General features: G+C 34.6%; 1 protein-coding gene across 1 annotated transcript in view; it reads left to right on the forward strand.

Annotated features, from left to right (window-relative positions):
• SCN2A (sodium channel, voltage-gated, type II, alpha subunit) overlaps positions 1-9,543 on the forward strand; it is a 213,296-nt gene extending 203,753 nt beyond the window's left edge. Inside the window, exons 21-26 of the mRNA XM_006867032.1 lie at positions 969-1,250; positions 3,492-3,545; positions 5,914-6,051; positions 6,577-6,681; positions 7,534-7,804; positions 8,348-9,543. Coding sequence (XP_006867094.1) covers positions 969-1,250; positions 3,492-3,545; positions 5,914-6,051; positions 6,577-6,681; positions 7,534-7,804; positions 8,348-9,543 — 2,046 coding nt within the window. The remainder of the gene's footprint in view (positions 1-968; positions 1,251-3,491; positions 3,546-5,913; positions 6,052-6,576; positions 6,682-7,533; positions 7,805-8,347) is intronic.
• Positions 9,544-14,750: the final 5,207 nt, after the last annotated feature.

A 14,750-nucleotide genomic window follows, 5' to 3' on the forward strand; every position in this document is an offset into this window, starting at 1 on the left:
ACAAAATAAAATTGACTACATCTATGAAGAGAAAAGATGGAAAAGCTCTATATCATCTATATATCTGTATATGTCTTTATATACCATAAGGGATTTGAGGAAGATTATGCATATATTTCTCACCTTTTGCATCTCTATTCCTTTATCATGTTTATATCTGTTGTAGTTTAGGTGAATGTGTACATTTTGCTAAATATTGATTTCATGGATAATTTAAGAAATATACTGGAAACGGTTCTTTAAAATGCCCTGATTAATGGAGAAAGCTTCAAATACCAAAGCTATCAGGGAAAATCCTTGGACTCAAGTTATGATGGTTTATGGAATATAGCCAGTCATAACCAATTATAAAATTATTGTGGTCTTTCAATTAAAAACTTTATTTTGAAAGGGGTTTCACAAATTAGTACTCTTAGAGTCAGAAAAGTTAAGCAATATCCCCAGAGGCATGCAGCTAATATATGCCTTTGAATATATGGTGATCCTACTCTGTATTTGCCTTGGAAGATCTCTGAGGATAATTATTATTAAGGTTCTCTTTCAGTCTGAAAACGATCTCACAAGTACTCTCCTTTACTCTCAAGCTTTGGATAGTAAATTGTACAGTTTGCATGATTTAAACTTTTTTTTTACAGGATGACGTTACCTCTGTAAGCATATCATATATCCTTGATCATGCTTTACATCTATAAATAATTTACTGTTTGATGAAAATTTGCTATGTGTATATCCTTATTCCTTAAGAAAACATAATACAGTAATAAAATTAATTTCTACTCTTCTAAACTACCACTTTAAAATTGTCTGTTCAAGTTATCAAGGTTTAATCTTTACTTGATATTCAACTTGAAAGACATGTATTTTCTATCAGTTAATTTTAGTGTTTTTTTATATTATTTTAAATTGGCAAAAAGATAAATATCTGTAATTGACTTTTCATTGAATCTTCTTTCTCGTTTCTTTGCCAGGTTGTTGTAAATGCTCTTTTAGGAGCCATTCCATCCATAATGAATGTACTTTTGGTTTGTCTAATCTTTTGGTTAATATTCAGTATCATGGGAGTGAATCTCTTTGCTGGCAAATTTTACCATTGTATTAACACTACCACTGGAGAGATGTTTGATATAAGTGTGGTCAACAACTACAGTGAATGTAAAGCCCTTATAGAGAACAATCAAACTGCCAGGTGGAAAAATGTGAAAGTAAACTTTGATAACGTGGGACTTGGATATCTTTCTCTGCTTCAAGTCGTAAGTAACCACTTTATTATTCTGTAGGACCTAATATTAAAACGAATCTGAAATTCTTCTTGTTAAGTATTTGCAAAGAGTTACTTTAGTCTGTAACTGAATTTTCCTGATGAGAACAGGTCCCATTTCTGCCCAGGTGCAGAAAACATTATATTCACTAACTCATAGTAACTTATTTCCTTCTTGTCTGTGCTTTTGTTATCTATTCGGTCAAATTCATATTCCTCTTTACTCTAGTCTCCTTCCTAAATAGACTTATACTTTCCTAACTATTGCCCTGGAATCACATTTAGCCCCTGTGTATGTTCTGTTTTTATTCTGACCACCAATGTCATGTAGTCTTGCTTGACATTTAGTTTTTATGTAGTGTCGTCTTATGATGTCCAAGGACAATGTCCAGCATCAAAGTCTATATTTTTCTTAACTCAGCTGATAGCCTCTTCAGACTTGCAAGACTTCTGCCCCACTATCCCATCCCCCTTTAGGGATTCTGTAATTATTGCCTGTTTTCCCAGCAGAAGCTGGGGTTTTCAACTCTGTGAGGCATTCCTTGAGTGTATCTGCCCGGATCCTTTCTCAGTTGCCAAACTGTGTTTCCAAACCCTGAGAGAAAACATGACTGCTCTGTAAGAGTTATAGTCTCCCATAGGTACTCAATTGTACGTGTGTTGTTACTAGAATTTCTATGGAACTTTCCGTGGTTTCTCCCAACTTCTATCCTGAGTAAAGAAGTGGTAATAAACCTGAGGTGGCATTGTAGGGAGAGAAAGGTAGGTTTTTGCATTCCTGCTCAGGTACCGAGAGTGTTTAAACCCTCGTCACACAATAGGCTCAAACATAACCACAATTTTGAAGATGGTACAGAGCCAGGCAGTGCTTCATTTTGTTGAATTAAACCGAGGGTTGCTATGAAACAGAGTCAAATCAAAGGCACCTAAAAACAATAGTTACCCATTCAACCTTCACCACTACTATTACAAAAAACCCTTACCCTGAGGCCCATATCAGTTCCCTTATTCCTATTTGCTGGTTGAACCCTTTCAATAGGAAGAGTTTTCTTTTACAGATGAAAACCTTGCTAGTAAGACTGTTATTTTATTATAAGTTTATAAAAATGCATTCAGCTCCTCAACTGGCCACATTTTTAAGCCATATCCACACACTTCCGTAGGGAATCCATGTAGACAATTCCCAACAATATTTGAATAGTGGGAGAAAGGCAAAGTCTGTAGTCCTAAGGAACTGAAAAAAATTTCACAAGACAATTGCTTTCAGGATTACTTTCCCACACAATAGAAAACAAATGTTTAAAAGTGATAAACTTCCGTTGAATATACTGTTTGTTTTCTGTTAAGGAAACTGCTTTTTCATGTAATATGGTGGTGGTGGTAGTGTGCCGTGGAGTCAGTTCCAACTCATAATGACCTTGTACAGGGTTTCCAAGACTGTAAATCTTTACGGGAGCAGATAGCCTCATCTTTTTCCCTCGGAACAGCTGGTAGTTTTGAGCTGCTGACCTTGAGGTTAGCAGCCCAATTCATAACCACTATGCTACCAGAGCTCCTTTCTCATGTAATATAATGCCTCAAAATAGCATGCTCAACAATATTAAGGAGGTTTTCAAGAACAAATCATTATCATTGGTGATTTGTAGTAATACTGTTTATTTATAGTCCTTTTGTTGTTGTTAAGTGATGTCAAGTGGATTCCGACCCATAGCGACCCAGTATAGAGTTTCCAAGCAGCAGCTGGTGAGCTTGAACCACCGACCTTGCAGTTCAAATGACTTTGAAGTCTGATGCAGTAGCCCACAGAACCACAGCAGTACTCCTATAGTCCTTTAGAGAAAAATAAACAAATAGAAAATAAAGCAGTAAGATCAAACTGTATAGTATAATGTTCAACTTGTTTCATGCTAGTATTACATACATGAAATTGATTAAATGGTATATTGTGTTCTTATAGGCATGTCAGAGTCATGGAAATCACTTCCATAAGTGTATTCTTATAGTTAATTGCAATGTAAATACATTTAAGAATGTTATAGAAAAGTATAAATTTGAAGTACTTCTAATGCTTATATTCATATTACAAAATATTGCCCCAAAAGTTTTAATGTTAACCTCAAACTTTTTCAGAGGCCTGTATTGAGAGAATATTGGTGAATTGATCTAGTACTTCATTTCTTTTCTAAAATTGTAATTTGAAGGGACAATAAACAATGTGACTTTGTTGTTACAGGCCACATTTAAGGGATGGATGGATATCATGTATGCAGCTGTTGACTCACGAAATGTAAGTTTTCCTGAAGAGAAAATGGTTTAATTTCATCATGTGAGTGTTTTCAGACTATTGTAATTATATAATACTGTCAGTAAAATAAAACTGTGGACACTTATAAAGTACAAAACATTTTCAATCTCACATTGTTTCTTCTCAACATTCTGAGGGGTTTTGTTTTGTTTTGTTTCACTTCCATAAAATCTTTGTGGGAGCAGAAAGCCTTATCCTTCGCCCAAGGATAGTTTACAGCCCAGTGCTTATCTTACCGAGCCACCATGCTCCCTAAAATATATTGATCACATATTAGTCTCTGATTAAAGTTGGTAACAAGCACTACTACAGGCTCTGTATAGTCTAGTTGGAGAGGCGATCCATGAAGGGAGTGACACCGTGAGCTCCCACACTGGGTAACCCCAACCTTAGTAATGCCAGTGAATGAAACATAACTTCTACATCTACCAGACTGACAATTTAAAAAGTCAGACATTATGAAGTGTTGCCAATGATAAAGAACAATGAGAACTATTATACAGTACAGGGAAGGGAAAAATTGATAAGTATTCCTTTTAAAAAGGTTTCCATTTTTAATAAAGTTTAAAGTATTCTATAATCCTATAAGTCCATGCTTAGAAACACAAAAAAACTTTTGTATGTGTACAGTGGGAAATGTACCAGAAGTCATAATATTTTTTCACTAGCCAAAAACTGGAAAAACGCAAAAGTAATAGAAATGGACAAACAATGGAATATTATACAGCAATGAAAATAAACGAATACAACCATATACAAACAAGATAGAAAAAATATAATATTGAGTTAAAGAAGCTAAGACCATACTATTTGTATAAAGTTCAAAAATAGACAAGACTAACATTATTTAGAAAAAAAATACTTAGGTGTGTATATAAAGAAAAACAAGGAAAAGAGGAGAGTCATTTTCTCTTAGTAATGACAGATGTCATCATTAATAGCATTAAGCAGATGACACCAAGAATTTCTGATAAAGCTTTTGGTTGTGAGTTTCACTTTATAGTAATTTATTATGGTTTTAAAATACTAAGTATTTTTCTGTATGTGTATTGTAGTTAATAAAATAGTTTAAAATATTATTTATGTCATTGTGTATTACAGAAACACATATACACATAAGTAATTAAAATCTCACTTAAGAGTAGGTACTTTTACAATATTTCTCAAAATGTCTATTCTATTGTATTTATTCGAAAAAAAAAATAACCTGTTGGGACAATGACCCTCTAACTTGATTTTATGGCACAATAGGTTGCAATTTCATCTATTAACATCTGTGATTTATTAGCTGCATTGGTTAGAAAAATGACCAGCAATGCTGAAACCAACAGTCTTATCTTTCTTTAAACAGTGATCTGAAAGAGAGGGTTCGGTGGTTGAGTGCCTAAGACTTACTGAATAAGATGATCAATAGACTAATTTTCAAAAATGAAAGATACCTTACCCCTTTCCCAATATGCACACTATCTGATAATCATTCTAGTCTTTATTAAAAAGAAAAAGAAACAAAAACTGGTATTGCATCAAATCTTTACACCTAGAAGTTACCGTTGTCAGACACTATAGCTTAACACTTTCCATATATTAATATATTTAACCTTCACTACTGTCTTTTGTCTCTGTGGGTTGGAACTGAATTGAAGGCACTTAACAACAATGATTATCTTTTGATGTATGTTGTTGTTGGTAAGTGTCATCGAGTCGGTCCAATTTACAAAGACCCTGTATAGGGTGTTTGAGGCGTGGCTGGTGAGCTTGAAACACTTTCCTTACAGTTCAAACCGACTCTGCAGTGCAGCACATTAACCTTCAGTGCCATACCAGAACCTTTTGAAGTACAGGTCCTAATATTTCCATTTTATTAAATAAGAAAAATTAGTCAGAGAGATAGAAAAATGTGACTCTACATCTACTCTGGGAACAGAGAAAATCCTCAATTTTCATGTCCTATTTGGATCATGGTGTGGCACTGTAGGTTGCTTTTAACCACAAGGTAGATGGTTTGAGCTCACCAAACGCTAATTGAAAAACCCTATACAGGGTCGCTATGAGTCGGTACCGACTCGACAGCACTTAACAACAACAATTAGGATATTTATTGTAAAGTAAAATGTATTAGTAACGTTGGAATTTACCGTGTGAAATTATTTTTAATTATTTTTTTTTGTGAGTCATTTTATTTTTACAAGTCATGAAGAGTCTTGCCAGACTCTTAAATAAAACATTTTAGATTTTATGAAATATTTTTATCCCCCAGCAATTTAGACATATTTTATAACTGAAAATTCACCAATGTTCATTTTGTAAAATAAGTATTTTTATCTAATGGTACTCATTCCTATATTTTTAGGTAGAATTGCAACCCAAGTATGAAGACAATCTGTACATGTATCTTTATTTTGTCATCTTTATTATTTTTGGTTCATTCTTTACTCTGAATCTCTTCATTGGTGTCATCATAGATAACTTCAACCAACAGAAAAAGAAGATAAGTATACTAAAACTTCATCTTTGCTCTAACATGTGAACTATACATATCACACTGTTTCTTTTTGTAAAAGAAAAGAATGTAAAATCTAGAAATTACTCTGAGTGATTCAATCAATTGTAATTTTTAATATAATTGATTATTCAGCTAGTATATATTGATATTTTCACTAAAGAAATATGACTAGTATGGCATAATTGTTCCAATGAATATATGCATGTTCATAAATTATAGAGATCAGCAATATGAGAATAATATGTAAGAGCCAATTTTCACATGTTTGTTGTTGTGTGCCTCCCAAAGAGTTGATCCAGACTCATAAATAACACTATAGGACTGAATGAAACAAATCCATAGGGTTTCCTGATTTCCTGCTCACTGTGTAAGCAGATTGGTAGGTCTTTTGCTCCGTGAGTTCAAACCACTGACCTTTTAGTTAATATCTGAGTGCTTAACTGTTACTGAAGTAGATGTTATAACTAACAAAGAGGATGGTTTTAACAAGCTTTGCTTCTATTTCTTTACTTTGGAGGTCAAGACATTTTTATGACAGAAGAACAGAAAAAATACTACAATGCAATGAAAAAACTGGGTTCAAAGAAACCACAAAAACCCATACCTCGACCTGCTGTAAGAACGACATACTTTTATCACTCATAATCTATAACTTTTACAACCACTAATCTCTACAAACTAGTATTTAATGCATTTGCAATGCCAAGTTTTAGCAATCTGAAAGTTTACATGAAAATAAGCCCTAGGAAGTCTTAAATAGTTTTCAGATATAGGCACAAAGGAACAAAACAAGATCAATAACCAAAATTGATATTTATGAGATGAGGCATAGGTCAGTTAGTACTTAGAAATAGGTCCAAATTGGCTAATATAAGGATTAAGTTTCTGAATAGTAAGCCATAACTTTTGTAAAAGGTAGTATTATTCTTATATATATGAGTTGTGGAAGAACTACAGACTTCCCCATATCATCTTCACCCAGCTTTCCTTTATGCTTAAATTTTACATAACCATAAATCAGTTATCAAAACTAAGAAATTAACCTTGGTACAACCTCATTAAATAAAGTCAGAATTTACTTGCATACACTAGTTTTTCCACAAGCATTTTTGTCCTTTAACTGTAACTTTTAAAACACTTTCTTAGCTGCATCTTAAGGTGGAATTTAAGATGTTGTGTCTTTGAGTAGAGTTAAAAAAAAAATACAAAGAAAGAATCCTGGAGCCAATGGTGGGGAAATGACAGAAAATACATGGAAGATTATTTTTGTATTAGTTCTTTAAAATAAATTTTAATTAATATCCCCAATAGTATGGATAAAACAAATACATTTATAAAAAGAGTTGACTATTCCAATAGCCAAAATTTATTCCAATAATAAGCATATATGATGTGTTGTTATAAATTCTGTTTCAGTATTACTATGTTAAAATCAGAGAAATTGACTTTATACATTCTTTGTTACAGAACAAATTTCAAGGAATGGTCTTTGATTTTGTGACCAAACAAGTCTTTGATATTAGCATCATGATCCTCATCTGCCTCAACATGGTCACAATGATGGTGGAAACTGATGACCAAAGTCAAGAAATGACAAACATTCTATATTGGATTAATCTGGTGTTCATTGTTTTGTTCACTGGAGAATGTGTGCTAAAGTTGATCTCTCTTCGTTATTACTATTTCACCATCGGATGGAATATTTTTGATTTTGTGGTAGTTATCCTTTCCATTGTAGGTAAGAACTGACGCTTTTATTTGAATAAAAAAGTTACGTGAAATTTCATGTTTTCAACTTTGGATATGTTTTTTTTTTTTCATCATTCTCATTCATCCTGCTTTGGTGGTTCATGTGTGCTATCAAGTTAGTTCTGACAGTGACCGTGTATAGCATTTCCAAGGCTGTACATCTTTAAGGGAGCTCTTGCAGAATGAACGGTAGATTCAAACTGCTGACCTTGTGTTTATTTAGCAGCCCAGTTTGTAATCCACTACACCACCAAGGTTCCTTTCATTCATTCTCGACTTTCAAATAAAAGTCTAGTAGACCATTCTTCACTTTGTCATTTCTTTAGTTGCTTACTGTGTATGAAATTATGTGTAAAAAATTGTTTTAAGTTTTCAACAAATAGTTCAGATGCACACACCCCACACACACAAATAGATGTAATTCTAATGTTCACATTTTATAAAATTAATCACTGCTTATCTTATCAATGTTAATTTTTCACTTGCTGCTATTAAACCTAGCACCTTTTTGTTGTTTACTGGTTTTCCACAGGTATGTTTCTGGCTGAGCTGATAGAAAAGTATTTTGTGTCCCCTACCCTGTTCCGAGTGATCCGACTTGCCAGGATTGGTCGAATCTTGCGTCTGATCAAAGGGGCAAAGGGAATCCGAACACTGCTGTTTGCTTTGATGATGTCCCTTCCTGCCTTGTTTAACATTGGCCTCCTGCTCTTCCTGGTCATGTTCATCTACGCCATCTTTGGAATGTCCAACTTTGCCTATGTTAAGAGGGAAGTTGGAATAGATGACATGTTCAACTTTGAAACCTTTGGCAACAGCATGATCTGCCTGTTCCAAATTACCACCTCTGCTGGCTGGGATGGATTGTTAGCACCTATCCTTAATAGTGGACCACCTGACTGTGACCCTGAAAAAGATCACCCGGGAAGTTCTGTTAAGGGAGACTGTGGCAACCCATCTGTTGGGATCTTCTTCTTTGTCAGTTACATCATCATCTCATTCCTGGTTGTGGTGAACATGTACATTGCTGTCATCCTGGAGAACTTCAGTGTTGCTACTGAAGAAAGTGCAGAGCCCCTGAGTGAGGATGATTTTGAGATGTTCTATGAGGTTTGGGAGAAGTTTGATCCAGATGCAACTCAGTTTATTGAGTTTGCCAAGCTCTCTGATTTTGCAGCTGCCCTGGATCCTCCTCTTCTTATAGCAAAACCAAACAAAGTCCAGCTCATTGCCATGGATCTCCCCATGGTCAGTGGTGACCGGATCCACTGCCTCGACATTTTATTTGCCTTTACGAAGCGTGTTTTGGGTGAGAGTGGAGAGATGGATGCACTTCGAATACAAATGGAAGAGCGATTCATGGCCTCGAATCCCTCCAAAGTCTCCTATGAGCCCATAACAACCACCTTGAAACGCAAACAAGAGGAAGTGTCTGCTACCATTATCCAGAGGGCTTATAGACGTTACCTCTTGAAGCAGAAAGTCAAAAAAGTTTCAAGTATATACAAGAAAGACAAAGGCAAAGAAGGTGATGGAACACCTCTCAAAGAAGAAATCCTCATTGATAAACTAAATGAGAATTCAACACCAGAGAAAACCGATGTGACACCTTCCACCACTTCTCCACCTTCCTACGATAGTGTGACAAAACCGGAAAAAGAAAAATTTGAAAAAGACAAATCAGAAAAGGAAGACAAAGGGAAAGATATCAGGGAAAGTAAAAAGTAAAAAGAAACAAGGAATACTTCACTTTGTGATCAGTTGTTTACAGCCTGTGATGATGATGTATTTGTATCAACAGGACTCCTACAGGAGGTCTATGCCAAACTGACTGTTTTTACAAATGTATACTTAAGGTCAGTGCCTATAACAAGACAGAGACCTCTGGTCAGCAAACCGGGGCTCAATAAACCAGAGAAATAGCATCCACTGGAGGTTTCTGTTTTCACAACCAGCTGACACTGCTGATGAGCAGAGATTTCATGGCTACTGAGACTATAGGAATCAGTTTAAAGGGGGGAGGGAAGTTAAATTTTTATGTCAACTCAACTTGTGACACTTGATAATAGTAATTGTAGTCACTGTTTATGATTTAACTGCCACATCTGCCATATTTCTACAAAATGTGTGATGTGAATTTATCACCTTTTATTTTTTAATTCACAGGTTGTTTACTATTATATGTGACTATTTTTGTAAATGGGTTTATGTTTGGGGTGAGGGATTAAAGGGAGGGAATTCTACATTTCTCTATTGTATAACTGGATATATTTTAAATGAAGGCATGCTGCACTTCTTGTTCACACATTAAAAAAAAAAAGACATCACAAAAAGGAAAGAATTTACTTCTTGTTTCAGGATGTTTTTAGATTTTTGAGGTGCTTAAATAGCTAATCATATTTTTAAGGTGTTTCATCCAGAAAAAAAATTAATGTGCCTGTACATGCTCCATAGAGTTCATAACATTAAAGAGTTGTTTTATTTTTACATAATCCATTATATGTACATGTATATATGTATATATGTATATGTGTGTATATACATATATATGTATACACACATGCATAAACCCAGATACATACAAACCATTACATAGTCATTCTGAGTCCCGGCAGCATGAATATAACACTTTTGATAAGTGTCCTTTGGCATAAAATAAAAATAACGTCTTAGTCCTTCCTAAGAACCTGAATTGACCAAAAATCATCCTTACCACCACTTTTTAAAGTCGATTCTGCTTTTTTCCTGCAGTATTGTTTAGCCATCTTCTGCTCTTGCTAAGATTGACATAATATATGTCAATTAATTTAAAAAAAAATCTGCTTTGTAAATAGTAATTTTACCCAGTGGTGCATGTTTGAGCAAACAAAAATGATGACTTAAGCACAGTATTTATTGCATCAAATATGTACCACAGTAAGTATAGTTTGCAAGTTTTCAACAGGTAATATGATGTGATTGGTTCCATTATAGTTTGAAGCTATCACTGCTGCATGTTTATCTTGCCTATGCTGCTGTATTTCTTCCACTGTTCATAAGTCTAATATGGGAAGCCATATGTCAGTGGTAAAGTAAAACAAATTGTTCAACTAAGACCTCATTCTTCATGTCATCAAGCAATAGGTTGCAGCAATCAATGAAGAGCTTCTTGCTTTTTATTCTTCCAATTTTAAATTGAACACTATGTTGAAGAGCCTGATTGTACAAACTCGTTGCAAGCTGCTTAAATCTGTTGAAAATATATGGTTAGAGTTTTCTAAGAAAATATAAATACTGTAAAAAGTTCATTTTATTTTATTTTTCAGCCTTTTGTACATAAAATGAGAAATTTAAAGTATCTTCAGGTTGATGTCACAGTCACTATTGTTAGTTTCTGTTCCTAGCACTTTTAAATTAAAGCACTTCACACAAAAAAGCAAAGACAAAGATATGGAGTAGGTTTCTGCTTTTTTATTAGTACTGTAAACTTGCACACATTTCCATGTGAAACGAATCTCAGACTAAGTCCAATGTTTATTTGCTTTCAAATAGTAATACCTTCTTTTTAAATAGTAATATCAAAAGAGGCTTAAGGAAAGATTAGTTGGTATATGTGGTATTGCTTGAATATTATGCTTCCACCTAGTCATTTGTTGTTTTAATCAATAAATCATCAGTTTCTTCCAATGTTTGTTAACACAGATAGCTCTTTTTCTTACTGACCCATATGGCATTAGAATTGTACCAGATACAACATGGAATTCATGCTTTTTCTCCCCTCACAAAACCAGGTAGGCAAATCATATTACTAGTTACAGCGAAACATTTTGTGTTTCTTTCACAAGCAACATTAAATGTAGATTCTTTATAATAAAGCTATTGACTTGTAGTGTGTTGGTGAAATGCATGCAGGAAAATGCTATTACCATAAAGAACGGTAAACCACATTACAATCAAGCCAAAAGAATAAAGGTTTTGCTTTTGTTTTGTACTTAATTGTTCTGTCTTTGTTTCTATCTTTGAAATGCCTTCTGAAGGTAAATTTCTATCATGTAAAAACTATCAGAAATAATAAATGTAACAAATACATGTCAAGATTACAATTCATCCTTAAAATGATTTTTTTTCTCATGAGATGGAAATTAATTCAGAAGAGAGAACTGAATATCTAGTCTTAAAATTGGCCACAAACTTAGGTATGGAATTGGATAGGATATGGAAAGCTACATAAATTAATAAAGAATTGACTAACATTTTAAGTTGTGCATCTTTTCTCCTTCCTTTCTTTCTACAATTTAAAAAATTCTTCTCTGTACCTTTTCAGTCCTTTTCATATATATTCTTGATCTACTTTTTCATATATTCTTTTATTATTTGGGCTTTCCAAATATTTTTTAGTCAGAATATTCTCCTTCTTTCCTTCCTCTTCACTAAATGTTGTGTCTGTTACAGACTACAGGCAAAAGTTGTATGCATCTGTTGTTACTTGTCATCAGTTTGATTCCGGCTCATGGTGACCCTGTGTGTACAGAGAAGAACTTTTTCATAGTGATTTCAAGACTGCAGTCTTTGAGGAGCAGATTACCAGACCTATATTTCAAGGTACTTCTGGTTAATTCTAGTGTAGTGTTGTGGGTTAATGCGCTGGACTGCAAAGTCAGTTTGAACCTTAAGGTCAGCAGTTCCAGCTCACCAGCTGCTCCTCAGAAACCCTATACAAGTTCTCTATGAATCAGAACCAACTCAACAGCACTAAACAACAGTACACGCAGTTGGTGAGTTCAAACTGCCATCCTTTCTGCTAGTAATCAAACACTTAACTGTTTGTGCGAATCTAGGACTCCAATAATTTGTTGTCTGTGTATAAAATCCTTAAAGCATCTCTGAGTTCATTCCTATAAGTTCCTTGGCAAAAATTCTAAGTGAGTTTAGATCTCAACTCTTCACTATATATAAGCCTAAATCCCAAAGTGACACAGATTTGGTTATCCTATGTAATTATGAGCAATTGGGGAAAAGTTTCTCAACCCTTGTTGCATATTAGAATCACCTGTGAAGCTTTATTATTATTATTTTATTTTTATTTTTTATTGTGAACTGAGTGATAGTTTACATGGGAGAAAATTGGCTTTGCACCATTGTTTCATTGCAATGATTACAATCTCCTCCATGCATCATTATTCAACAGTATTTGTTTCCATTAACTGTTTTACTTTTTTTTTTTTCTTTTTGGGGTGGGGTGGGGTGGGGGGGGGGGGGGTGGGGGGGGGAGATGTACACAAACACAGTCAGGAATATGTAATAATTATTTAAACCACCAAAGAGCACATTCTGTAATTCTGCCTCCTGGCTGCCAGCACTCAGTCCCTCTCTTTCCATGAATCTAAAATCCTCAGCTGCTTCTTCTCTCCATGTCCCATCTCTGCCTCCATCTCTGGTGTCACTGCTTCTCTGGATAGGGTCCTGCATTCCGCTTGTGCTCTTCTATCTTGATGGTCCTAGAGTCCTCTCTTTCTGGACTGTAAGATTAACTACTCTCCCATTTTTGTTACAAAACTTCTACCTTTACAGTTGTGACAATTTCAATTAGTCATTATAACAATTACTCTCTAATGAATCATAAGAATCTTATCCCCATCTCTTTTCACCAGACCTATCTAGACAAGATGAAAATTACTCAGTGGGGACTCTATCTTCTCCTGCACACTGTTAAATTAAACTCCCTCTTAAAACCTTGTAAGCCAGTCACTTGGTGCCTTTATTGCTCCCTCATTTTAGGTAGCCAATGTCTAAGTTGCCCGTCCGTATCTACTCTATATACAGAGGAGAGAGCATTGACACTTGAAGACTCCTTCCCTCTCTGTTGGTATTTTGGGCTACTACATCCATAAGTATCTGGTAGCATAGTGGTTATGAATCAGGCTGCAAACCTCAAGGTCAGCAGCTCAAAACTATCAACTGTTAACGTGAGAGAAAGATGAGGCTTTCTGCTCCCATAAAGATTTACAGCCTGGGAAACCCTGTACAGGGTCACTATGAATCAGAACCAACTCCACAGCACATAACCACCACCACCATATACATAAGTATAGGTCAAGTTCATCAAATTGTAGCAATTTACCCTCATTTCCTTTTTCAAAAATTGTTTTTTTTTTTTTTTTTCTTTCTCTAGTTGAGTTCTGATTATGAAGCCATCGAGACTAAGTTAAATGGGTACTATCTGCAAAGTTGGGTATTCTTGTGCATTTCCTCTCACTTCATATCAGCTGTGATGCTTTTTTTAAAAGCTAAATTGTGGACCAAAACCCAGATCAATTGAATTCATATCTTTTGGACCTAAACATCTAATTGTATTTAAGTTTACTCATTGATGTTGATTTCTAAAAGATTGAGAACCAACGAGATAAGATCTCTTTGCCCAATAGAAAAGAATGTTCTACAGAAAATACATCTGTCACCTTCAGAGCTACATTGCTTAACTACATACCTCATCACTTGCAAGAAAGAGGCTCAAAATCCATTGACCTTGGGGTGTTTTTCTTGTAGCTTGAAGAGTTGGCATTGATTCACTTCTAACAAGGGTTCTTTTCTAGAACTGTAGGTCGGAACCAAATTGTATCTAAATAGTTTAAGAAACTTTTCATACATACACATATACATGCATTTCAAATTACGTATTACAAACACATACACATACTATGGCATCCTAAAACCCTAAGCTCATACTGGGTAATATGAATATGGGAATAATTTAGGAAAGAGTATTATTTCATATAATGGCTCCCCAGAGAAGTCCTACATGACTTGATGGGTGAAAACCATTAATCTAAACCAATAGGTCACACTGGTAAGTCATGCAACATAATTTCCAGTTTTCATTATCAAGTGACAAATTTACATAGGAGAAACTCCCATTGTTAACTTCTCTATTCTTGTTTTCCTAAGTTCTGTACAAT

Source organism: Chrysochloris asiatica, unplaced genomic scaffold, assembly GCF_000296735.1.
Source record: "Chrysochloris asiatica unplaced genomic scaffold, ChrAsi1.0 scaffold00099, whole genome shotgun sequence".
Taxonomy (NCBI): domain Eukaryota; kingdom Metazoa; phylum Chordata; class Mammalia; order Afrosoricida; family Chrysochloridae; genus Chrysochloris; species Chrysochloris asiatica.